At 41.5% G+C, this 26096-nt stretch overlaps 1 protein-coding gene across 2 annotated transcripts in view; it reads right to left on the bottom strand.

Annotated features, from left to right (window-relative positions):
- Positions 1–295: 295 nt before the first annotated feature.
- Bnc2 (basonuclin 2) overlaps positions 296–26096 on the bottom strand; it is a 328627-nt gene continuing 302826 nt past the window's right edge. The window contains exons 6-7 of one of the 2 annotated variants that reach the window (XM_032889467.1): positions 16944–18913; positions 296–1651 (exon numbers count right to left, since the gene is read on the bottom strand). In XM_032889467.1, coding sequence (XP_032745358.1) covers positions 991–1651; positions 16944–18913 — 2631 coding nt within the window. In that variant the 3' untranslated portion in view covers positions 296–990. The remainder of the gene's footprint in view (positions 1652–16943; positions 18914–26096) is intronic. The other variant, XM_032889470.1, reaches the window with a different exon arrangement.

Below are 26096 nucleotides of genomic sequence, written 5' to 3'. Positions count from 1 at the left end.
GTTCGGCATTTGTGCCCTTTACTGACCAGACCATTTTTGATTCGAGTGGGTTGTTTTTAAAAGAAAGATGCTCATTGAAGTATGGCGATAGTTTACGGGTAAAAAGAAGCATGGATCTTACGCATCCCCTTGTAGTGTGTCAACAAAGTGCATGACTGGATTTATGTACTAGTACAGGACATTTTAAAAAATCAGATCTGTGCTGTGAAGCATGCTAGCACATCTTTATCACTATATCTAACAGGTAGGAAAAAACAAGACCATGTTTTGTTTTTTGTTTTTTTGTTTTTTTTAAAGAAAATGTGCATCGATGCTAACAGAAATGAATAGAACTAGCCAGCAAACTATTTATTTCCTGCATATCTAACATCTGGATGTAACTGCCAAAATTAAAGAAGAGTTTAACAACCATCAATACAATTGTTTTACATCGTTGGCCTCTTGAGGCTAAATATGTACAGGTGAATCTGCCATGCTTTAATTAAAGATTCTCTCAAAACCTTAAAGTTCACAAAAGACAACTATAAGAAGTTCCTTTTTGTTTCTTTTCTCTTTTTTCCCCTTTTATTTCTTTCTTTCTTTATTATTATTATTTTTTTTTTTTGCAGGCAACAGTCATAGGTACAACAAAATGTCTCTTTGGAGAAGACCAAGAATTATTCTATCAAAATTGGGGTTAGTTGCACGCTTTGTGTGGTGTGTGTGTGTGTGTGTGTGTGTGTGTGTACTGAAAGGGACACTCTGTTTTTACCCCAAGCAAAAGATCCACCCTCTCCCAAAACTATAAAGGAAAAAGAAAAAAAAATTCAAAAGCACCTAGTATTTATCATTTTTATCTAAAGAAAAGAAAATGTGTGTGCACAAGTGTAGACACAGAGGCATACGCATGTACACACACATGTGCCCCGCTATGGAAGCACACACTGGCTATGGCAGTTCAAACATGTAGGCCATCTGGTGAGAGCTGGCATTGGAGAGTCCGCTCTGGGACTAATCTATTGAAGTGAAGGGAATGTTTTTGTGGAGATTAGGGTTCTGACTGTGCCTGTTTCGGCTTCGCACAGAGGAGAACATCATGTTACAGCCGGGGACTTTGCACTTGTGCATCTCTCGCAAATGCACAGTTTTGTAGTGGACCCGCAGGGTCCCCTTGTTGCTGTACATTTTGTGGCAAATGTTGCACATGATCCCACCATTGCTCCCAGACAAACTGCTGAACATCAGAGATCCTGAAACTTCGGCCCCGAGGCTGCCGGGGAGGGTGGGGGCCTCAGCCTTGTGAGCGGACTCCCCACTGTCACTCGCCCCATCAATGTCGTCAAGAAGAATCCCCTCGTCGCTGCCTGCATCGGATTCTCTGGAGGAATGGATACTGCTGCTGGACTGGAGGCTGGAGGTGGTGCTCAGGTCAAGGACCATGTAGTCCTCTGCCATGCCCCTCCCATACCCATTCAGGTGGGGTCTTCCGTCCCTGCAGGAGAGGGAGGCATCTTCCCTGACATCGAGCCCCAGAGGGTGCTGGGTACCATAGATCTTCATCAAAAATTCATCCCGGAGGTCCTTGCTAAGGGAGGGCTGCGATGAGTCCAGGCCCATGTCATCGAGTTCTTTGGTCAACAGTTTACGATGCAGGTTTATGTTGGCACTGTGTCTAGGAAAACAAGAGGGAAGGGGGGGTGCACGGGGGTGGGGAGGGGAGAAAAAGGAGAGCATTTTAAAATTGATTCAACTTTCATTAAGCGCCAAATAAGCACGCTCATTCCTAATTACAGTTAGAAAAGCAAGCATCCCTCCATCCTCGGGAACTGGGAGTGAGTGCAGGTGGGAGGTGCAGGAGGAGGGCTTTCCATTAACGTAATTTTTATGAATAAGCTCTTCAAGCGCAGGATGAATGCAAACCCTGGCACTCTTTTCTCAATGGCTGTTCCGTTAGTGCGTCAGCCACAGAGGACCGCGTACAAGGCAGCTTATATACTTAATAAGCGCAGGAGAATAAACATGAACCAAGGTAAAAGAATGGAAATTCTCTCCTTGTCTAAATGTACTTAAAATTGGAAAATAACAGCAAATAAACCGTTTCTGGTGTAGTGAATACTGTGTAAAAAAATTAGCATTTTCAAATAGTAAATGGTCTACATAATTTAGGTTTCACTTAAAAAAAATCTTGTCCTCACTCTCCTCTATTTCATACTTAAAGTTAAAAAAAAAAAGTCTTAGCAAATTAGTGGTTTCAAATAGTTAAGAGATCCTTTCTCAAACCTGTTTGGAATCCCAGGCAAATCTAATAGCAAAATACATGTATTTTTGTTTTCAAAAGTTACTTTTAAATACATTTTAGTATTGAACCGTCTTCATAAAATAATCCTACTTCAAGGTTTAATTCTTTAAAACGTAAGCTGACAAATTATTTTCTAAAATATATACCCCCTACCTCCCCCATAAAATTCCAAAAGGATAAAATTAATGCACAGTGAGTTAAAAAAAAAATCAAGCACAATGACATATATTCCCTTTATTTGACAAACAGAACCCCTGCTTTGACAAGCAAAACCTCACGGAAAGCTTTGCTTGTGTTTAAAAGGGGGAAGACTCATTCCCAGAGCATCTATGGGACCTCACTTGAAAAGCCCAGGTCACTGTTTATCTGAAAACGTTGCCTTTGTATTTACAACCCCCATTGACTTTTAAAGCCCTTGGGCATATACCTCTCTCCACCTGCAAACTCTCAGACGTTTGCCAAGTCCCTAAATTGAAAGCTACCCTCCAAAAAATAAAGTGACATAGAAACAAGAAGTAAAACTTCCCAGCAATGGGAGCTGGGCATCTTAGAGAAGTTAATTGTGATAGCAGTAACGACCTAAATGGCCGGCATTAAGTTTATGAGACCTCCTACTCATAATGGAAAGTCACTTCAATTGGGATCGAGCATAGCTAACTTTCCTAGAGAAGTGTGAGAGGTATGTGCCTCAGGGACAAGAAAGGAGAGAGAGGCTTCCCAACTTTCCCCACAAGACAATCAGCACTCTGGGTTGAGGGAGGTAGAGGGAGCAGCCCTCTCCGCACTGCACTCGGGAAGGCTGAGCTTACCTTGTGACAATAAGATCAGCTTTCTAATCTTTTGCTAAATCGATCACAAAAGAAAGCAAGAATGAGAGACAGAGAGAGAAAGAGAGAGAGAGAAAGAGGGAGAAAGAGAGAGAGAAAACAAATTCACATTCTAGACATCCGGTTTTTAAAAACTTAAACAATAAAAATAGGGATTTAAATCGTCTGATCACAAAATTATTTTCTGTCATAAGTGATCATCTGTATGTTGTCTTGATTTTCAGATCACCTGAATATTCCAAAAACCATAAATCAAATTAGCTAAAATCAAATTCACAGTATCAGCACCATCTATAAATGAGTTCCAAACAGATGCATGCAGTGTGTGGATGTATGAATGTAGATAAACAGACATTGCCACAACGGTCCTGTTCTGACACTCACCCTCTCTCCCCCCAACACCACCCCCGCCCCTGTCCCCCGCCACTTGTCCCTGGTGTCAGGTGACTCAAGTGTAGGCTGCTAAGCAGAGTGCAGAAAATGCCTACTGTGAAGTTGTTACAATGACATGTGGGGGAGACACACACCACTAGGGTTTAACAAGAAGGAAGGAACGTGGAAATAGTTAAAGTGTGTCACTCCTCTATTGATAAAGCAATCTGCCAACTGCAAGCAGCTCATGAACCCCTACTGTCACTCATTACTTGCAACACCCACCCTTTCTTAGTTTCCTAAGCACACATTTGACTGTAGCCTAGACCTCTGTGCTGTTTCTCTCACATCCGCAGTTACTGCCTCCTAGGTTCGCTGCTGAGAAAACAGCAGCCAGACACACAAACGTTACATCAAGACAGACCGAATAGGAGAGAATAAATTAACATTGACAAGAGGGCACACTGATCACCCAGAGGGACGCCTCTGCCATAAGATGACTTGTGAATTTACACATCTCCACTGATATGTTACCAGGAAGGGATTTTTTTTTTTCTCTTCATTCCTCACATGCAGCAGAAGAGGCCTGTAATCTAATTAGATGATGTACCAGCCCTCAATATCTGTCAACCAAACGATGTGCAGAAATGTGAAGACCAGCTCTGGCACTCCGTGCAACAGTGTCCCTTTTCCGCTGTCAGCAGTACTGTTGGCCTCTGCTAATATAATTACATTGACTTTTATTCAATTAAGTGCCATCCCTCGCTTACAAAAAAAAAGCTACTTTATCAATTGATTCAGGTGTAATGTAATAATAAAGATGAACTCATAGCAGTGCATTAACTCTGCCGTTCATAACTTCAGTGCATGGGTTCATTCACGGCAGTCGATTTCCATTATGCAACCACAGTTCAAGAGAATTGATTCTTCCACGTTCATTTCTTAATCTATTTCATTTTTGTTTAATAATCTTCCCAAATGCCATATGCAAAACACATGGAAAGGGGTGAGGAGAACGGGCTGGGGGGAAACCTGCTGGTTCAGCCCCATGCCTTGGTCTTGGGAGTCCCCGACTGCCATGGTGTTGCTAGGTTTGGAAGAGGACAGCAAGAGCAGGAAAGTGGGCTGACCCAGGTTCTTTAGCAGACACTACTGGTCCTGTCCCTCAGGTTAGAGTTCTCCCTCTACAGAACGGATAGAAGGCAGCTAAGGAAGACCTATTGTCAGAACCTCTAATCGGTCAGTTCAAACCACTGACTGTCATAAAAAATACTGTCCTCATGAGATTCAAAGACCCGAGGTTAATAGCAATTTGAAGAATATTACAAGTTTAATTGGATCAGCAAAACTGAAGAGGTGAAGGGAAGAAAGACAGAAAGAACTCACTACTCACAGTCAGATGCTGAGAGAAAAGAAGCCCAAGACAGGGCGGAGGCCACAGCGTGCTGTAAATAGGAAGTCCCCAGCACAAGGACCAGTTATCCAAGGATATACACATGCTTGTTTTTGAGAAAGAAAGAAATCCAGTGCTCCAAACACTTACCTTCAGAAGAGAACACTAATAATCTGTCAAGGTATAGACTAAGAACATGAGGAATATACAAATCATGAGTAAGCAGGTGATATAGCTATGAAGAAGGAGATTATTCACACATACAAAAAAAAAAAAAAGGACTGAGATAAAGAGTTCATGAGCACAAAGGTAAGAATTCATACACTGGCCTAAAATTTAGCCCATACTCTCGAGAATACAGATGAGTTGTAAGCCAGCCCATGGGGGAACAAAAGGGTGGTATCCAGTCAGTCCATGCAAGTCTGGCACAAGTTCTCCCCAACCCAGTGCAGACGACAGTCATGAGACAGAAGCATTTCCCCTGTGTCTGTGTGATGGCATTGGTGACACGGCAAAGGTGGAGACTCTAGTAGAGTTCAAGGCACTTCAAATAATGTAGGCTCAAAACACTCATCTAACCTGGGCTCACAGAGTTACAAACATTCTCTGAATGTCTGCCTTCAACATCGAATCTGCCAAAACTCTCACACACACAAATCAAAATGAGACAAGGTTTTAGATCCAGGGCAGGGTATTAAAACCTACACTTCTGTCTTATTTGAATGGTGATTGAAAGTCCTGTCACTGGACTAAAGTGTCATGCCCTGAACCTTCCTGTCTCTTGGAGGAAACCTGACCAGTACAATCTCAGAGCACAGAAGATACATCAAATGCCACCAAGTAAACAAAGAAGCCTGAGGACAGGGAAAGCAAGTGCTCCGGGCTTTGTTTTTATTTTCTCCTCTTGCTCAAATGCCCAAGGTGAGCTAATGCAATGTCTTACAAGCAAAAATTGAAACAAAAACAGAGTTTGAGTTTGGTTTTGCAATACAGAGGAAGAACGGGTGGTTTTGTTGTTAGTTTTCATTTTTAAGAAATGGATCATGTTTAAAAAAAATCAGAGGGAGGCCATGTGATAGTTACTGCCACTTGTTAACCTAAGATCTAGGGAGATCTAGGATCACCTAAGAGATGGGCCTCTGAGCATGTATGTGGGGATTATCTTAATTAGGTTAACTGAAGTGGGAAGGTTCACCTACAGTGGGTGGTTCCATTCCCTAGGCTGTACTGCATAGAAAGGAGAAAGTAAGCTAAACATAGGCATCTATTGTTTCTGCTTCCTGACTGAATGCAATGCGAGCAGCTGCCTCAGGCTTTTGCTGCCCTGACTTTCCTACTATGATTGACTATTCCTTGAACTTTGAGGTAACTAAAACCTTGCTTCATTAAGGGTTTTTGACAAGTATTTTATCACAGCAATAGAAAAGTAGGTAAGACAGCCAGTCAGAAAATGATTTCACAAAATCACGAATCAAGCTACTATGTTATATAAAATGTCCAATACTTAATTCTTAATTAGTTTCGTGCATTCTGATCTTAGTGAATTAATATTACACCATTCTTTGGTTAAAATGGAATTAAGGCTTCACTATTATTACTTTTTGCGTTTACTCCGCTGCTCTACTTTGTCATTTACCACAAGTAGATGCCAAATATCCTCAATACTGTCTAAAATGATCATAGTGGTACGTCCGCAGAAGGTGGTATCTGTGTGTGTGTGTGTGTGTGTGTGTGGTGTGATTCAGATTCCCAGAAGTCCATTATATAAACTGCTAACCGTATCTCCACAGGTACCACACACATCCTACATTATATATAAGTCATGTCTATAGTACTTAACGATTCCCTTATAACAGAAGTGTTATACAAATAGTTGTACTATATCATATAGGAAATAGTGACTAGAAAACAATGTTCCTATGTGTTGAATGCTGTTGGGGGCCGTCATGATTTTCTTTAACATTTTCTGTCTGTGGTTGGTTGAATTCACGGATATAGAACTGCTGGACGTGAAGTGTCAGCTGTCTATGTGCATGAGGAGAGGGGAGAAGGCAGAAAAGGGGATTTTTAAAAAAAAATAAAATCTACTAAAGTACATGTGCCTGATGTGAATGCAGCGTTAGTTAGGGAAATACTTCCAAACAGAAATGCAAACTCACTCTTCAAATCCTCAGAAATAAAAGATGGGCCCTGCTTCTCCTTCACTTCTTAGCTGGGCCGCTATGACACTGACTACTGCATTCACTGCAAGGTGTCTGCATTATTAATTAATTAATTATTAATCAGTCATGTGCTCACACCTAAATGAGTTAAGTGACATTTTAGCACTACCCCCTTTCTGAAAAAACAAGCAAAACTGTAGTTGTTCCAGAATTTTCACTAAAGGCTCTCTCCAGACAGTCTGAATATCTTCCCCTAAGCTGAGGAAGAAATTCAATGTAAAATTCTAGTGGGTAATTCTCAAAAAACCCCAAAACAAATGGGTACTTGATGCAAGAAATAAGAACTAGGCAAATTCTTGCAAATTAACAAAATATGAAATTCAGTTATTTCAACCCTTTTCAATGTAAAACAAATCAACCATACTGGTCACGCAGGCAGTTCCCTCTACATTCAAATCATTCACTTGAAGATAAGCTCCCACCAAACCCTTTAGGGGATTAACTAATTTACTGCACAGATATGGCACGTCTGTTGTAATAACAGGTAGGATGTATTGGGGTCGACCATTTATCAGAATTAGACTTCTTTTCTCAATTCGCGGTGAATTATGCTGCCTACACGACTCCCCTCTCTCAGAGCCTGCCATCCCCTCATGGCCCCTAACGTGGCAGACAAACAAAATTGACAGTCTCATCTTGTCAACAAGGGGCGATTCTCTTGAGAAGCCATTTAACTTTGCAGAGGAAGCAATGTATTAATGTGCTTGTCCCGGGAATGTTAATCATCTTCAGGCTTCCGATCTAACTCTGACATGAACGAAATCACCAAATTTGTTTACTAAATGAATCGTAATATGCTAATAAGAAAGCATGACATATATGGAAAAGCCAAACAGATGGTTTGTTTACTCCACTTTGCGACTTTATAAATGCTGTAACTCTGAAGATGTTAGCGAGAATTATTGGTTTGCTGGCAGAGGCAAACATGTCTTTTGCATACTAAATTTGGCACTACAGTTAGAAAACAATTTGTCATTGCTATGGAATGCATAAAAATGTTAACACGGCGATGGCATTTGGGAGGGCAGATGGGTAGACAGAGACTGTGTGTGCTGCATGCTCAGGTTAAGTAGAGAACTGATATCCAATGACAGCCTGGGTTGTACCTCACAGGAGGAGGCTTTTTAAGGGTGCTGTTTATTCCGTCGTACCTGTTGCACTGTGCTGGGGAGTGTCACACTGTGAACAGGCTATGCTTTCACAGCTATGGGAAATTTCTGAACCAGGCAGCTCATCTGGTGTTCAGTTATTGAGTTATTGTTGGGGAAGAGAAAGAAATTTCTCTTTTAAGCATAATCTGAGGTGTAAATTTAAGTTTTATATCTACGGAGGGCTGGAAAAGAGAAACAACCTTCACATCTTCTGCTCCATATTCTTTTGTCTGATTTAAACGATTTACAAGATTTTTTTTCCCACCAATAACAGGAATAAACTGCTTTTTCCACATTCAAATATGTCTTCCATTGTTAAGTTTTCTTTCTTTTTTTTTTTTTTTCCCTCGGTAAACTATGGGACACTGATTTCTTTCTGAGATCATTTTAAAAGAACATAATTTCTGGGAGGAAAGGTTTTTAAATGTTTTGTATCAATCAAACAGTTACTTCGTGGTCCTAAGAGAGGGCACCAGGGCTAAGTTCCCATGTAAAGAGACAGCATCTTGCAGGACTCTCTATATCACTTCACCTTGGCTTTATCTAGAACTTTGTGTGGAAAATGAAAGTCATGAACTTGAAAACACAGGTGAGTAGAATCTCACCTTCCTATGTGTTCACGTGCGGGCAAGCCTGCCAGATGACACATGGAGGACTTCAGTTAACCCACTAGTAGCTTACCTATCATGCTAAACACTTTAACTCGCAGAGACACCCAGATGATGTTTGTGACCTTTTTCATACCCGCAAACTGTTTTAGTAAAGAGCTGCTTCCTGCTCCTACTGTCACGAGCCACTCCCAGCATGCTCTTCTTACAGGGATGGTTGACACTACCGCTAATCTTGTGGAGTTTCCTGGCATCCCACCGTCCGTGGCTGAACTCTTTACCTGCTGGCAGACTAGAAGCAGGGAGGCGAAGCGGTCTAAAGAACCACCAAGTTCTTGCTGTCCAAGGATCACTTCGGAGCAAGAAACATTAGCGCTGCCCCAGCCTGGCGCTTATATCTCATTTGAAACATCTCATTCCTCACCAACAAAGAAAATTTCAATAAAGTACTTTTACTGGTTTAACAACCTTGAGCTCCTGGGATTGTCAAAGTGCTAAGCCTTTTCCAAGGAGAGAGGAAATCAGCAGCTCAAATATAATTAACCTTCCATTCTCAATGCAAACGTCCACGCAAAGGGGCTCTGCGGTCTATTAGCGAAGTTATAATGGCCAACAGACAGAAGCAAAATTGGTCAAAAAGTTGGCTGCCGCTGTCATATTTTTGGAATTATGATTAATGGTGCTAATAATGCGGATGATTACTGATGTGTGTGTCTCCGGCAGTTTATCATATTGCTCTGGCTGCCTACATCCACAATAAACAGGGCCCTATCATTTACGTCTTTATTGAAGGCAACCCTTCTCTTGAAGGAGCATATTTCTAATTACTTCGTAATGTTTTATGTCTTAAACAGTTCGCAGCTCTGGACCTTGCCAACTGCTTCGTGTCTAGCATTGATTAATTACTGAAGGTTTAATCAAAATTTAGAACCTAATGTAGTCATTTATGAGCACACCACAGTGCCAAAGTGCTTAGGCTCTGCTCCCAAGTTTGGAGAGTGTTCGCTTCAAAATCAAATCCCAGTCAGGCTCCGAGATCCAAGAATTCCACCTTGGGTGCTCTGAGGTTGCCAATTCCATCTCTGCTGATGAATGGAAGGTAATCTAACTACAGGTAAACAACAGCTTTACCTTCCCTCTCACCAGGGGGTTCCTTCTTCCTCCCCCACACCCAGCCCCAAGGCCCACGGAGCTACACAGTCCACGCTCTGAGGAAAGATGGCGTTTTTGAATACTCGTCATGAGAACATAGTTTTGAAGTGGTTAAACAAGTGAAAAATAATTTGCTGGGACAAATACATAAGTTTTTTTTTTTAATGTGGATTTTTTATGGTTCTGTCATACAACCATTCACCGTTGAAGTTAAGTGTTTTTTTAATACCATTACTGAACTGTTGAAATGGATGCTAATATAGCTTGGAGTGCTAATGTCAAGTCCTGGTAATAAAAAAGACAGACTGCTGAATGAAATAATTTCAAGTAAAAAATAGAACAAAAGTGCTCTCTCCCTCCCTCTCTCCCTCTCTCTCCCTCTCTCTCCACTTTTATTGAATTGGGACTGACTGGGCCAATTGCTTTAGAAGTCTGTAAAACACAATTACTAGTGAGCAAAGTGACCCACCAGTGCCCCCTCAGTGACAGACTTAGAGCAGCTTTCCCCAATCAGCCATCAGCCTTCAGAGCCTTCCTGCCCAGGGCCTGCTCTTACCTCTGTCTCTGCAGTCTTACCTAGAAAACCTTCCTATGTTCCATCAGCGCGATGGGAGTAACTTCATTTATCGTGTCCTAAGACATATTTGCGTCTCTCTTTAAGTGCGTTTCCACATATAAACACACACGGGTAGCACCGGTGCTCTTATGTGAGAACACGTACACGGCCCGCAGTAGCCAGATAGCCTTCAGATTTGTCTATGCACAAGCTATAACCTACATACCTTCGGATAGAATCACTTGGCTTTTCTCTCTCTCTCTCTCTCTCTCTCTCTCTCTCTCTCTCTCTCTCTCTCTCTGTCTCTCTCTCTTTCTCTGTCTCTGTCTCTCTCTCTCTCTCTCTCCCAGGGTAAAGTAAAAATTAGAGCAAGCAAGAAAAGGAATTAAATTGGAATGGGTAACATTTTCCCCCTTAGTTAATAAAAGAAGTAATAAACTCCATAAAATACTAGAGTTAAGATCACTAACATGTCAGCCTGACAGCTTTTTACCAGGAATTTACAACTCTCGTTTTAATTCAAACAGTTTGTGTTAGGACATAAAACGTAGGTATTTTTTCCTAAAGTGTAGCCTTATGTGACACGACTTTAGAAGAACCGTCCTTTCCTGAAAGGTGTTCCCTCTTCCACTGACTTGGCTTGCCTGCTTCTCATGAGCACAGGTCTCGGCACTCGAGAATCAAGGTCACTACACTTTCTTTTAAGATTTTAACACTCTAATTTCTTGGCAAGTACAAACTTCTATCATAGACTGCCATATTCGTCACTTTGAAGGTCCTGAGAGTCTTGTGGTGAAAACATTCCATCATCTCTTCTGAGTGGTCTGAGTAGTGGTCTTAGGAAACAGGAAGGACAGCCTCCAGGTGAGATTCAGCAGCGACATCTCTCCTTGTCCTTGGAAACAAGGAACAAACAATACTTAAAAGTAGATGCTTCCTAGAAGCTTTTTACTTTAGGGGCAGGGACCCTGCCAGGGTTACCTGAGAATTTTAATGTATAGACACAGTCTCATGTCACTTTCTTACTATCAGGACTGCCTGTGGAAACAAGTATCTCAAGTGACATTTCTCGTAAGAAAGAAAGATTAGAAGAATAAAAACATAGCCTATTAGTTTTGGTGGCCCAGAAACAGGAGGCAGGAGAAACAACCCTTTGGTTGTCCTGTTAGTTTGTCATGAACATACTGCCTGGGTACTAAAGATGTGCCTTCTTTGGTATTTTGCCAGAATTTTCAATGCTGTTAAGAAGAATGGCATGATCCTTTCTAGGAAGGGCAAGGATTAAGGCTTGTTGGAAGCGTTCTGTTTGTAGTGGGAGCCGCTCAGTCACTGGAGATTTCATAGGAACTTCACTCTACAGAATTTAGAAAATACCTCTTTGCACGTGCAAGGGAAATCGTTTGCTGGCCCCTGTGCTGACTCTGTGGCACACGGCTCTGAAGATGGTGGCAGTGAAGGCTGCAGTTCTTCTGGAGGAGTGAAAGGTCAGCAGAGGTTTAAATGAGCTTGTCTTGCATCCAGCTGGGCCAGCAGGAGGTCATTAGGAAGATCCAAGGCTCACTTTAGGCTTGACAGAGTCTCTCCCCATGATACAAGGAGACCGTTTTGCTCACTGCTCTTCTCCCAGTGTATAAAAAGAACCCCAGGGACAAGAATGACACCGGAAGTTTATCTTACTACCAAAGTTTTGCTTGAGGAGGGCACAACCAGCAATTACTCAGGAGGGGGATTACTTTGTTTGTTTGCTTTTGATGGAAAGTAATGGAAATAAGTACAAAAGGCCTATTGATCTTCCGGCTCTATTGTGAAACCTAACGGAGGAGGAGCCGTGGGGAAACATCTCTTAAGGTTTAAAAGCCAGAGGACCTACACAACTCCACTTCGTAAAGAATTTTGAAAACAGAGAAGTGAGATTGGGTTGGGCACAATGCAGGAAAATGAAGCTGCTATCTATTAAGAGGCTCTCCTCTGAGGATTAACACACTATTTGACAGCTAATTACATTAGGGCACATATACTAATAGTTCCCTTGAACTGGTGCTAAGTGGCTTGTGTCTTGGAGGTATCGCCTGGTCTTTATTGAAAAGCTCCCTCTCTATAAAAGTTCTCTCTAAGTTTCCAAACGGAGAGAATGATGGAAAGATGGATCTGCTCTGATGAGAAGGTGATAACAGGAGGCAGGTAGCATGCTGGCACGTCTTCACCTCTGCTGTTAATATATGCAGTGGCTCGTCGGAGGAGCGCATGTTAATTTATTCCTGCACACCTGTACAGGGCTAGAAGTCAGGTAATAAGGTGAGCAGAACCTATACATCTCTGCGTTTAGCTATGGCTACCCAGAGGCCTATACATGAACAAATTTAGTTCTGGAGACATCAGCAGGTTTTAACAAACCAAATACAGATGTCTTGCCTCCCTACGAATCAAGAAGTTTACGTGTTTAAATTTGGACTGATTTAACTAGCAATCAAAAAGAAGGTTCACACTTGGAATCAATGGCTGCCTCATATTTATTTATAAATCACCCTAGGCGGATATTATTTTGTTTTAAAATTTATTCATCTGGCTGAACCAACCTCTACATACCTTAAAGATCAAGAAGAGGCATTTACCTTCCTGATAAAATGTATGACAGACTTCAGCAATTACTCTGAGACGGTAACAAAGGAACAAAGCAAAGGTCACAAGGATGACGATGTCTTTCTATACAGACCATCCGTTTCGACTGAATGACAGGGTTTCAAAAAACATCTCTCACCCCCAGAGCAAACTGAGGAAAACAGAATTGGATTTAGCTGTTGGTTTGCCACCCCCACGTCCAAATAAGAAGCAAATGTATGGGCTTTTCTCACAATTGGGTGAGTGGCCAGCGAACCATCCCAAGGCTCAAACATATGTCAGAGGATGAGCACAGAATGTACACAGGAAACGTTGTGCCCAGTGTGACTATCATGCTCCTATGAGCACTGCAGTTCCGGGCCACGTGGGCAGGACTTCTTCGTGAGGCATATGTCATGTACACAGTTCTACAACCCAGCCTCCCATTCCCTGACAGAACTACAAGTCAGCAGTAGAAAAATCAGGGTATAAATAAGGAAGCAATGTGGTAATCCTCTCCAAGCACCACACCCCTTAGTAAATGGTTTACATTTCACTCAGCCACTCAAAAAAGGTCATTCTCCCAGCTGGTTAGTGGTTAGGTGAATGAGTCGTGCATACTAGCTTGTTCTTTGTCATGAATGCGGACTTTTGGTTGAGCAAATATACCGTTATTGACAAGTACACACAGAAGGCTACCCTGGTAATGCTGCTGTCTACTGTCAGCCCTGACAAACCTTACATGCATTGTCTTTCTCTCACTGTCAAACCTAAACACTTAACATCCTTCCATCTCCATCTTATTCACATGCCTAAGATGACCCCAAATGCACCCCCTGTGCTTCCAACTCCTATAAGGTACTGGAAGGACAAGGCACTGTCAGAGAGAGGAGAGGAGGAAACCCTGTGAAGTTTTATTACTGGTGTCCTAGGAGCCCTTTGCTCTTCAGCAATCACATGATAGTTCCCACCAGGAATGGCCCCTCTGGTGCTTTATTTGTACAAGGAAGACAGGGACTGATGAAGCTAGGCCTCTTCAGAGTAGAAAGAACAGTTTGGAGACAGGAGGTCTAAAGACACGGGAGACCTTTCTTGGAAAGGCCTGTTGGCTAAAGAGAAAGGTAAGAAAAGTCCTAATGGGTCTATGCCATCGCAGTTGCCTGAAGGAAGGGAAGACAGGCTCTCTGGAGTTTGCATAGCAGTTAAGGAGAAACCCAACAGGGTAAATCAAAGGCAGATGAGAGACAAGACCCGAGAGCCTCTGTGCAAGGGGACACAGCCACTGGCTGACATCGTTCATGGAAGATGGTTAAAGTCCAAAAGAGGAATTTAATTATGTTCCCAAGTCCACGTCCTGAGAGTCAGGAAGACTCAGTGGCATCACTGTTTCTTGTTATCTTGGTGGCAGTTAGCCTCACATCGCTCTCTTAATTTCAGTCATCATCTCAACAGGATGAATACTTTTATTTGATAAAACAACAAGCCAAACTTAAAAGTACGTTTTTATTAAAATTTAGCCTGGGATCAAAACGTCTGTCCATTAATTTGAAAGCCAAATTAAAATCAAGAATCAAAAGTTCTCACTTTATAATAATTTCTTTAAATCTGAATTTTGTCATTTATCATGTGATAAAAATCTAAAGTGAAAAAGTTTAAGTGTAGTATGCTAGTTCCCCCTCATACAATGTATCCTCCTACATCTGTAGTCCTCTGTGCTTAGAAGACAACGGTTCTAACTTCTGCGTGGCTGGCACTGGCTAACCTCCCCAGTCCTTACAATAAAAGCAGCAACTAAAATATGCTTTGTCTGTTAGTAAATGTTTTTCCTCAAACACATTCTACCTCCACAGCACTTCCTTTTGTGTCCAGACACAGACACAGGAGCACCTGTGTTTTCTACTAACTGTTCATTAGTGAAAGCACCAAGTGTGGGTCCCTATCTTACCCTTCGCTAGTCTGTCCAGTGTTATGAACTGTGGTGTTTTCAGCAAACTAAAATGTGAAAGGAATTCATGCAAATAAGCTTATGTGTTGGCTTGTCTTCAAACACTCCATTTTTATAAATATTTTATGCAAGTTTTCACAAGTCTTTTATATTTGTTTAAATTTTTCAATGAAAAATTTTCAATGCATTAACCTTATCATTTCTAATATACTGCTTGAAATCTGAGGATATTATTACAATTTTGGAATGGGTGGTAGCAGTACTGAAGAATTGGTATACTCTCTGGAATTCCTTGAAGCTCTCAGTGAGAGCTGGGAAATGAAGAGAACATAACACACACACACACACCTTTTAGAAATAGAACCATGATAGTGGAGGTAGAGAATCATTAAAAGAATAGAATTTGGCCCCTTCTGTGTCAATTAAAAGAAAAATATGTATATTCATTAATAAACATGATTGATCTTTTATATATGAAAATGTTTCAAAGACAGGTCAAACTGCCTTAAAGTCAAGACAGGGGTTTAGTAGCCCATACTGGGCTCTAACTGGCTGTCCCCAGCTCCTCCAAGCGCAATGATTACAGGATGGACTGCCACGTCAGTCCCAGGGGGCTTTCATTACTTTCTGCCTCATCAAAGACCAACAAAGAAACACTAGAATAGGATGATGGTCCAATAGATAGGTCTTTGGAAAACTCATTAATTTTGTTTTTTCCATATATACATATACATACATACATTAAAACTATTAAATACAACTCTACCTGAAAAATATTAAAAAGTTAGCGTAAACCAAATGATACATCCCTTGAAGTAGGAAGGATTGGGTGGTGTGTGATCTGAGTTGGGCTGGGGTACTATGTAAAAGATTTCCTCAAAGGCTCATCCTGCAGAAGTGAAGGACCACCTCATTGTCTACCAATGAATCCCCACCTTGACATTCCATTCATTCTGTAATACAGAGCATGGTCGGTTTAGGACCAGCTGCCTCTGCTTACGTCTCATGGTTTCAGAGCTACAGTTACATAACTAGAGAGTGATGTCATCCGAGGGCTGTACGTAATATATTCTAACTGATGCTAAAGTATGAACTTAGGCATGTCCCCACTTCTGTGGTGAGGTCCCATGGCAGAGCACATTTTAGAGATGTGCTCAAAGACACCATGGAGTTGAAATAAAGAAATCCACACCACCAGACTCTTCCACCACATCAACAATTATTTTGGCCTCATCTTCTGATAGTTTCATGATTCTTAATGAACTGAAGAACACACTAAATACTCATGTAAGGAATGATAACATTTCTGGTTATACCTACGGCAATGAAGGCTGTCTCGATGTCCTGGACCTATGGTTCTTTCCATCCGTAAATTTCTGTTTCTATATTGGATAAATATGTGTGTGTGAAGATAATATATTGGTTTAATTTAAAAGCCACAAGGCAAAGAAAATGTGTGCATATACATATTCATATATATATACATATATATATATATGAAATAAGAGCTGTGGCTTCTAAGAAAAGGTTCATGGGGAGACAAGGAACCATGTACTGTTAACTTATTCACACCTAGATGCATGAAAACACACACGTACACAGACATATACACATACACAGAGAAAAATGGCGTGCATTACCAGGTAAGATGACATGATTCTGCATGCTTAATCACAACAAGCACTGAATACACAAAGCCTTCATCGAGCATGGCAGTTTCGTGATCATGTGGTCAATATGGGCAATCCTTACGGTGCATCAAAAACATCTAACTTCTGAGTCCGCCTTGACTGAACTGGTCCCCCACCCTCAGCAGGAGGAGCCAATGGAGATTTACTGACCTGTCTCTGCTTCGACGAGAGGGGAAGGCAGCGTTGCAGCCAGCCACTGTGCAGACATGCATCTCTTTTAAGTGAACGTTCCTGTAGTGAAGCTTCACGCTGTAGGAGCTTTTGAAGCTCTTCTTGCACACGTAACAGATTTTGGGGTCTGGACTAGAACACAGGTCACCTTCAGGGGAGAATTTTTGAGGGCTTCCATAATTCAGAGACGATGTAAAACTATCATGCAGGGCAGCCATGCTGGCCCCCCCGCCATTGTATAGTCCGTACTGGCTCATGTAAAACATGTCGTAAGTGGGATCTGTAAATTCCTCCTTGACCTTGATGACATCCTGGTGCGAGGGCTCACTGTGGTTCTCATCGGCTCGCTCACTGTTCATCAGGACTTTCTCGCTCACCTCACTGTGAATGTGCTCATCTTCTACCATGGACTCCTCACCGAGTTTAGGCTCTGAAGACTCGGACTCATTCTCATAGTCCCGCTCGGGCTCCTGGTCCTCAGATGTCATACTGTCAGCCCTTCTTATTTCAGTTCTTGAAATGCACCGGGTCCTGTTATGCTTAGAGAAGTCCTTCACCGACATGCCTGGGCTCATCTCGTCTTGGGAATGACAATGATTGCCGTGACTCATGTCGTTGACCACAGTCCCACCATCATTAGGATCATCGTCCTCATCATCGAACTCGTCAGCAGTATCGATAATTTCCTTCTCAATCTTCACAGGCATGCTTGACTTCCTAGGCTTTTTCTTAGGTGCCAGGTCAGCACTGGGCTCGTGAGTACCCATCATCACTGCTGGCACTATTGGCTCAGAGGGTGGAGGAGGGTGTTGCTCTATGGTGCCACTGGTTGGAATGATGGGACTGGTTGGGAGGGAGGTTGGAGGACTCACCATTTCCCCTGGCGTAAGTAAACTTCTATAAAAAGGAGGAACTGGCTGTACAGTCTTTAGCCCAGAAAATACCAGCTGGCTTGGGAGAGGGTTCTGTAAGACGGGGTCTAGTGGAGGAGTGGTAAAACCCATCGGGGGCCGGCCAGGACTCGTGAGTGTGAGATTTGATTTTGTACTTGCTATGACTGGAGTGGCGGCTCCTGATGTAGCCCGAATTAAATCTTTGTCTCGGTTATTCCTTAGCATAGGCATATGAAGGCGGGGGTTGGGGTTTGCACTGTGGCGATTCCGGCTTCGAAGGGAACTAAAGACCATGTTGCAGCCTTCAATGGTACATCGATGTTTAATCTTCAGGTGAACAGCATTGTAGTGGATTTTGAGAGTGCCTTTGTCATAGAATGTCTTCCCACAGGCATTACAGAAAACCCTTCCTTTCCTTGAGGCCGACCCCATCCTTCTCATACGGTGAATCCGGAATGAACTTTTTGGGTGTTCAGGTTTGCTTAGATCACTGACTGGGGCAGAATTCTGGATGGGGGAGACACACGCTGGCTCAGTTTTGGGTTCCACATTAGTGATGCTAGTCAGGGCATTTCTATTGGGCGTCTGGTCACTCTTATATGGTGTAGGCGATACTTCAGATTCACTGCTCTCGTTGTACTCATTCTGGGTTGAAATGCTCGGTTCCCTCAGTCTCAGTCCGGGCTGCTCTAAAAGCAGCCCGTTGGGTGGCAACCCTAGCAGTGGGGCAGAGACAGGGTTTATATACTGGAATGGAAGCAGAAAGGCAAGGCTGTTCGGTATGTTTTCAAAATGATGAATGCTAGAAGGATTGCTGTTCTCTAAGTGGGCGAGGAGGCTAGGGCTCCTGGTGCGATTATTGCTCTCGATGAAAGTCCTTATATCCGAGTCTGTCTTTGAAGACGGCACGGCCACAGCTTGCCCTTCTTTCTCCTGAATGGCCATAAGCTCCACGATGGATTTGGTTTCCCCAAACCGCAGAAACTGCTGAAGGGTGATGATTTCCTCTTCCCGAGACATGATGGCCCAGCGGTCCAGCACTTTGCCAGCAGCGTCCTACAGGCCACATCAAAGAAACAACAAAGACAAAGACAGAAACTTATTGATTGTGCATAATTATTCAATGCAACTGAAGGTGCTCTGCCAGCTTATGAAACACAGAGAGCAAGGACAGAAAACAGCACAGCACGTAAGCAGTGTTAATAAAAGTTAACACACGAAGCAAACTTCCTTTTGCCGTGCAAATGCAGCAATTACGGTCGCAGTTATAGAAACAGAATGAGTTTAATGATGTCAAAGCAAACAAAATGCAGACCACTGGGGCTCTGCGATCTAAAATGCCTTCAGTACTGTCACTTTAACAACAGTGATGTATATACTATGCAACCATTTAGCATATATTAGTATAAGATGTGAACTCTTGCTGTGCAACCTAGTATAAATGCAAAAAAAAAGTGTACCCTAATTCTTGTTAAATAATGACACCATAGGAAAGAATTAAGTACAGTTCATGAAATATACTCCTTTGATTCAAGCAGACCTGTCACCAGATTCAATGACAGATATGACAGATATTCCATTAAGTAGGAGTCACGTGACTTTTGGAATTTAAAAATAAATTAGTAAAATAGCGTTTCTCCCGCACAACCCCAGCACTCCAATGCATATTGTCTTCTTAAAATGGCTGTACTTTAATCCTGGCTGAGCATAGGCTCTCATGAGGTAAAGGAAATATCACTTGTGAATGGCAACTTCCCCTTCTTGAAAAATTATTGTAATCCAGCCATTTAACATTTGAGGTACTCTTCAAGTAAAAGACATTTTAGGATTTTGTTGTGAAGGACGGGAATAGATATTTGAAAAGCATGTGTTGGCTTTAGATAGAATAAACATGTAAAAAGTTGTCTGTCAGCATCCTCCTCTGATAGCAAGGGAAGTCCACAGAGACTACACATCAGCAGCCATCAGACTATGTGTTGTTAAATATACATTAAAAAGCATTTCACACTTTCATTTTTGCTAGTAACTATGAGATTTGCCTGGAGGTAGGACTTAAAAATCCCGCAACATAATGTCAGGCAATCCATTTTAGCATGGGCTGAGAGAAATCTATTCAAACAGCTAAATAATGACTATGTGAATTTTTTAAGGCCTCATCTCTTAGACCCACCAGGAGTGGGGACCTTTGCAGTCTCCTGTGTATGACATTTGCTCCAACTCTGACCATCAGCTTATGAAAGCCAGAAACCTTCTAGAAAAACAAAGTGTTGTTTAGGGAGTTGGAGAAGTGGTTCAGCTGTAGGAAACAGGGTTAGCATGTGTAAGGTCTTGGGTTCAGCACCAAAACAAACTTAAAATGACAACACAGTTATTAATTACAAAGACAAATATTGTAACTTGACACTAGAGAAATCTAACAGACACTGCCCTGAGAGACTGATCAAAGTTAACATCAATGGAGGAAGATATATCAGCATCTTGTACTCCTGACGGCATATGGCGATTGCCAAGGGTGGTCTTATAAACATTTCTTTTTCTTCAACCTAGTCATAAGAAAGGATCAGGAAAACCAAAGTGAGAGGCAGTCTATTAAATACTGGATAAAACTCTTCAAAGTGTGATATGAGAGTCGGTCATTTCTTCTTTGTAAACAACAGTTACAGCAGGAGGGGTTAAGATGTAATTGTGTGGTCCTAGGGATATTAGACCAGAAAAGATAACATTAGTGGAAAAACTCGTAAAACATGCAGAAAGACTCTATATTCAACAACAGTAAACAGTGCTGTATCAACCTTGACTCCCTTGTTTCAACAACTATGTCATGATTCCCTGTGATGTCCCTCTAGAGAAACAGTATGAGAATAAAGAACCTTTACCCTTCTTGCAATGGAAACGCCTATCCTCAGCCTTTGGATATGAACTTCCCTCTAGACACTGTCATATTCAGAATCGTCAAAGCTAGTGTGAATGAGTGGCTATCCATATTTATCTGAATTACTTTTTGAAATCAGCTATGATAGTTGTATCTCCTTGTATCAGTTTGTCCTTTCCTATGTAAACTGTCAAAATGCTTGTCCCTTCCTAAATACACAGAAATAATTGCCTATAAGATGAAATGTTCTCACAAGCTCTCTGTTAAGTATGTAATGCCATGGGCGGCTAGTAACTTCAGAAGATTCTGGAGTGCTGCAACAGCCACTAGACAATGGCACTAAAAGCTACCGGTGTTACTCGGAGCCTCGTCTTTAAGATGTGGGGAACAGAAGGAAATGTTGGTGCTGAAAAATGGTAAGCAAGGAAACTGATTTTAAATTCATTGTTTCATTGACAGCACCACTCACCTCCATGCAGCCAGGATCATATCCAGAGTATGGGGAACGTTAAACAGGTAAGAAATCAGAAGTGAAGTGTGAGACCTCTTGGAAGGTTCCAAGAAGCTCTCCTGAAGTCCAAGACTTGAATGGCAAAATTCTGATGTTTCAGTTCACTGTCTCCACAGTACACAGTGAACATCATTCTGTGACACACTGCGTAGTCAGGATGATGAATAGACTGTAGAGCAAGGCTATCTAGAACTATGCTCTGCCTTCTTTTATATCACTGCTTCTTTTCTGTTAGGCTGAACCCCCGCCTGAGTAGTTAGGGTACAATCATGTCATCTCCAGGTTCTGTCCAGGCATCCTGAACCTCAAACTATAGGTCAACATACATACACAGACCACAGTCTATGGAATTAAATGAGCCGGAGAAACCATAGCAACCAATATGAACCATCATCAAAAACACCACCATCATCTTATTTCACTCATCTTCCCATCTCTCTCCATGGTACACAGCTATTCTACATGGTTTATTTTTACTCCTGGCTGCTACAGTGCCTGCTGCCACTTCTAAAATGACTGCTGTTCAGAATTCTGTTAGTTCTCAGTAGCTACCTCTACCAAAATTAAGGCTATGACATTAAGGCTACTTCATTTGGGTTTAAAAGGAAAGTGCAGGTAAGGGAGGAGCAGATCTTTACTATTAGCTTGAATCACAAAAAAAGGAAGTTTTACTGTTAAGTTAAACACAAGGTATGAAGATAATGTCTACTAGAAGTATAGTGAAGAACACCACCGATTTCTGGAGGTCAGTGGACTCTTTTGAGTATCCTCTGGATCCCAGCAACGCAACGGCCTCCACTGGATATTTCCCAAGAAGTTTTCATTCCTATTTGATCACATTACCTAGTAACTATCATATTTGCAAATGTAAAAACTGGGGCGGGGAAGGATGTTAGGCGTTCACAAGCTCCTTGTTTTAGTATATTTATGAGTATGCTGGTTTAAAGGAAGAAGAAAACATCAATGGCAATGAGCAGAGCATTTACTGAAACTCTATGGGACAGATGGTCTAGTGTAGTGACTCCCACTCAGTGGCTAAGACCAGCATGTTTTATAGTCATTTACAGTGGTTCTCAACCTCCCTAAGGCTGTAACAGTTCTTCATGTTGTGGTGTCCCCAGCTATAAAATCATATCATTGATACTTCACAACTTTGCTACTGTAGTGAATTATAATGTAAATATCTGATATGCAGTATATCTTATATGAAACCCCCTGAAGGGGTTACGACCCATAGTTTGAGAACCACTGATTTGGATGGACCAGTGTCAGCCTGAAGACCTTATGAACAAAGAAACAAACAACAACAAAAACAAACACCAAAATATGAACGTCAAGTAATTTATCATAGCTATTAACCATTTGAAAAACTTTAGGACAACTTAATTCTATCACAGTAACTACAGGCGTGGATTTTTATTAGTAATTTATTTTTACTGTATTTAAATATTGATTCAAGATTGACTAGGAGGAAAAACTAGACAGCCTCCATGTTTGAGAAGTAAAGATAATCAAATAAACTTTCTCAAGTGAACAGGAGTCATAAAAAATGAGATACTGCAGTGGAGTGAGTACTAGCCAAGCAAAATGCTGGCATATGTAGACATAGGAAAATTATGGCCACACTGACCAGCATGTAACATGACACCAGTCTTATATATGTATTCATTAAAGTCTAAGTATAAAACTGAACTCCTGACTTCCTGATTTGTGAATTAATTCCTTTAGACTTTATTTCTATTTGTAACCAGAATTCACTGACCTCCAACCTATTAGACTGGAAAATGATATTTACAAAAGAAGATGATAATATGATTTGTACCATTAGTTAAATGTAAGGTGTGATTATAAGTATTAGATTTCTGTAAATAACTGGCTATACTATTAATTTAAAAAGTTGAAAAACAAGTAGCAAGCATTAAAAACCTGTTTTATCAGGTTCAGTAAAAGTCTAAAATGAATAAAATACTAACATTTAACCCTGTTACATGAACAGACATCCTATTACTTCATAGAAAATGTCATATTCCTTATAGATAGCTATCTGTTCTTAAATAGATCTGCAGAGTGTTTCTTGGTGTTGTTTGTTGTCTTTAGGATGGGGACTAAACCCAAGGTACTGAGTAAAGTAAGAAGTGCTCTATATCTCAAGTCCATGCCCAGCCTAGAAGAATGTTTTTTAAACACCATTTGTTTTTAGCTGTCATGATTTCAAGAGTTCACGCTGACCCTCTCCTTGCAGCCTCTTACAAGACTTGTGGTTTCCAGATACAATGGTAGGTTGGCTGGTTAATCTCATTTGGAGAGATGGACAATAGAGATATAAAGGAGAGACCAGCTAAGCAGTGTTGGGATGGACCTACCAAGTGATCTCAAGATCAGAGTAAGAATGAGGTCACATGTGTTTGCAGCAGGCCACTTGCATGTCACAGCACAGAGGAAAATAACTGTCCTCTTTCTGTTCATGGAAAGCTGAGCAACACCAAATGCAGTGCATACTGAAAGCATTACTTCATTTGCTAAGAGGCAGGCAATACTGAGGAAGAAATCAGGGCAACAATCAAATTAGCTGTAACATAAAAAATATAATTGAAAAAAAATCTAACCAAGAAAGTGAAAGACTTGTAGAATGCAAATATTGTAACATTGAAGACATTGAAGAAGATAGGAGAGATGGAAAGACCTTCCATGTTCATAGACCGGCAGGATTGATATTGTGAAAATGACTACCTAACCAACAGCAACCTATAGTCATTGCAATCTCCCTCAGAATTTCAACGCCATTCTTAAAAGAAACTGAAAAGCAATCTTAAAGTTCGTATGGAAGCACAAAGGACAGGAATAACCGAAGCTTTCCCAAGCAATAGAAATCCTGCTGAGGCTATCACAATTCTTGGTGTCAGGTTACACCAGAGAGCTGCAGTAGCAGAAACTGCCATCTTAGCAATCAGAGAAATTAAAACCAACACCTCATCTTACCGTAACCAGAATGCCTAGGATTAAGAAAACAAAAGACAACAAATGCTGCCTAGGGTGTGGGGAATGGGGATCCCTCATATACTGTTGGCAGAAATGCAAATTCGTGCAGCCATTGTAGAAATCAATTTGCTGCTTTCTCAGAAAATTAGAAATAGAGCTTCCATAAGACTTAAATGTCCACCTCCTGGGTAAGCCCATGAGTATCTAGCCCATACTACAGAGACACATGCCCATCCATATTCATAGCTATTCACAATAGTTAGGGCATGTTAGGACACGGAAACAGCCTAGACATCCATCAACTGATAAATGGATAATGAAAATCTGGTGGCTATATGTGATGAAATTTTATTGATCTGTAAAGAAAGATGGCATTATGAAATGTGTAGGAAAATGGATGGAGCTGTAAACTTTATACCAAGAAAGACAAATGTCTCATGTTCCCACTCACAGGTTGATCTTAGCTTCAAATCTTTAGATTTGTGTACTTAATTTGAAGTATCTGTAGGATCTAAGGAAAGTGACCATTAGCAGAAAGGGAGAAGACCGTAAGGTAAGGGGCATAGTAGACCGTCAGTGATATGAGGAGGAAAGGAGTAACAATGGGGTAGGTACACTGAGTAGTTTTATGTCAATTTGACATAAGCTAGAGTTAATTGAAAGGAGGGAAACTCAACTGAGATTTTCTTAATTAGTGATAGATGGGAGAGGGCCCCATTCATTGTGGGTGGTGCCATCCCTGATGCTGGTTGTCTGAGATTCTAAAAGAAAGCAGGCTAAGCCAGCCAGTAAGCAGCACTCCTCCATGGCTTCTGCATAGGCCTAAATCATGGCTAGTCGTGATGTCTCAACCCCAGCAGGCTACGGAACACCCTTCAGGACTATGAGAGCTGTCAAGCAAGATGCTCCACGGTCAGTACCACTCTACTTTTTCCTGTCCTCTGAGCCATTGTTGGTGTCTTCAGCAACAGAATCTTACATTCAAGTTCTGGTGTGTGAACAGGAGCAATGGCAGCAGGATGTGCTGCTTTGGCATCTCTAGGTAAGCAGCTAGGATTCTATTGCTGTGATACAGCACCATGACCGAAAAAGCAAGTTGGGGAGAAAAGGGACTATTTCCACTTCCATTTCTATATCATGGTCTATCATTGAGGGTAGTCAGGACAGGAACCCAAACAGAGCAGGAACCCAGAGGCAACCACCGATACATCCTGAACACTGATACATACTGTGAGAGAACAGCTCTCATAGTACTGAAAGGTGTTCTGTAGCCTGCTGGGGTTGAAACGTTATCAGTAACATTACCTTTCCCCTGATGTAAACCCTGTGCACTGCCATAATGACCAGCATGGAAAGACTTGCTCATGGGTGCAATAGTGACACAACCATGACAGAGCTAACCAATCACATTCTGATTTGGTTTAAAGTCTGCTCCGGAGAAAGAAAAACATGCTTAGTTCTGTAAATTTGGCTAAGAACCACAGCTGGGAAGCTCACAGATTCCAAAGGTGAACTAGTATTATTTTTCTAAATGGACACAGTATCAAAATAGCAAGTAAATTCGTATCTCTCTACTCTTAGATTAATGCAGTTCTTAGAGCTCATCAGAGAAGTTTATTTATCTAGTTGATTTGTGTGTGTGTGTGTATGTGTGTGCGCATGTGTGCGTGCGTGCGTGTGTTTGTGCGCGCGTGTGCATGGAGTGTGGTTAATACAGAAATTTACAACTGGTCAAATATAGAGAATATGTGACTGAAGAATACACAGCCCAAACTGGAGAGCCATATCATACGCTTTCCAAAAGCTCGGGGACCATTGTGCAAGAGGAGATGGAAAGAATGTGGAAGGCAGAAGTCAGAAAGAGTTGAAGAAAAGCA

Source organism: Rattus rattus, chromosome 1, assembly GCF_011064425.1.
Source record: "Rattus rattus isolate New Zealand chromosome 1, Rrattus_CSIRO_v1, whole genome shotgun sequence".
In the NCBI taxonomy this organism is placed as follows: domain Eukaryota; kingdom Metazoa; phylum Chordata; class Mammalia; order Rodentia; family Muridae; genus Rattus; species Rattus rattus.
The sequence above is the reverse complement of the archived record's forward strand: the minus strand, read 5'-3'. Positions and strand labels throughout refer to the sequence as shown.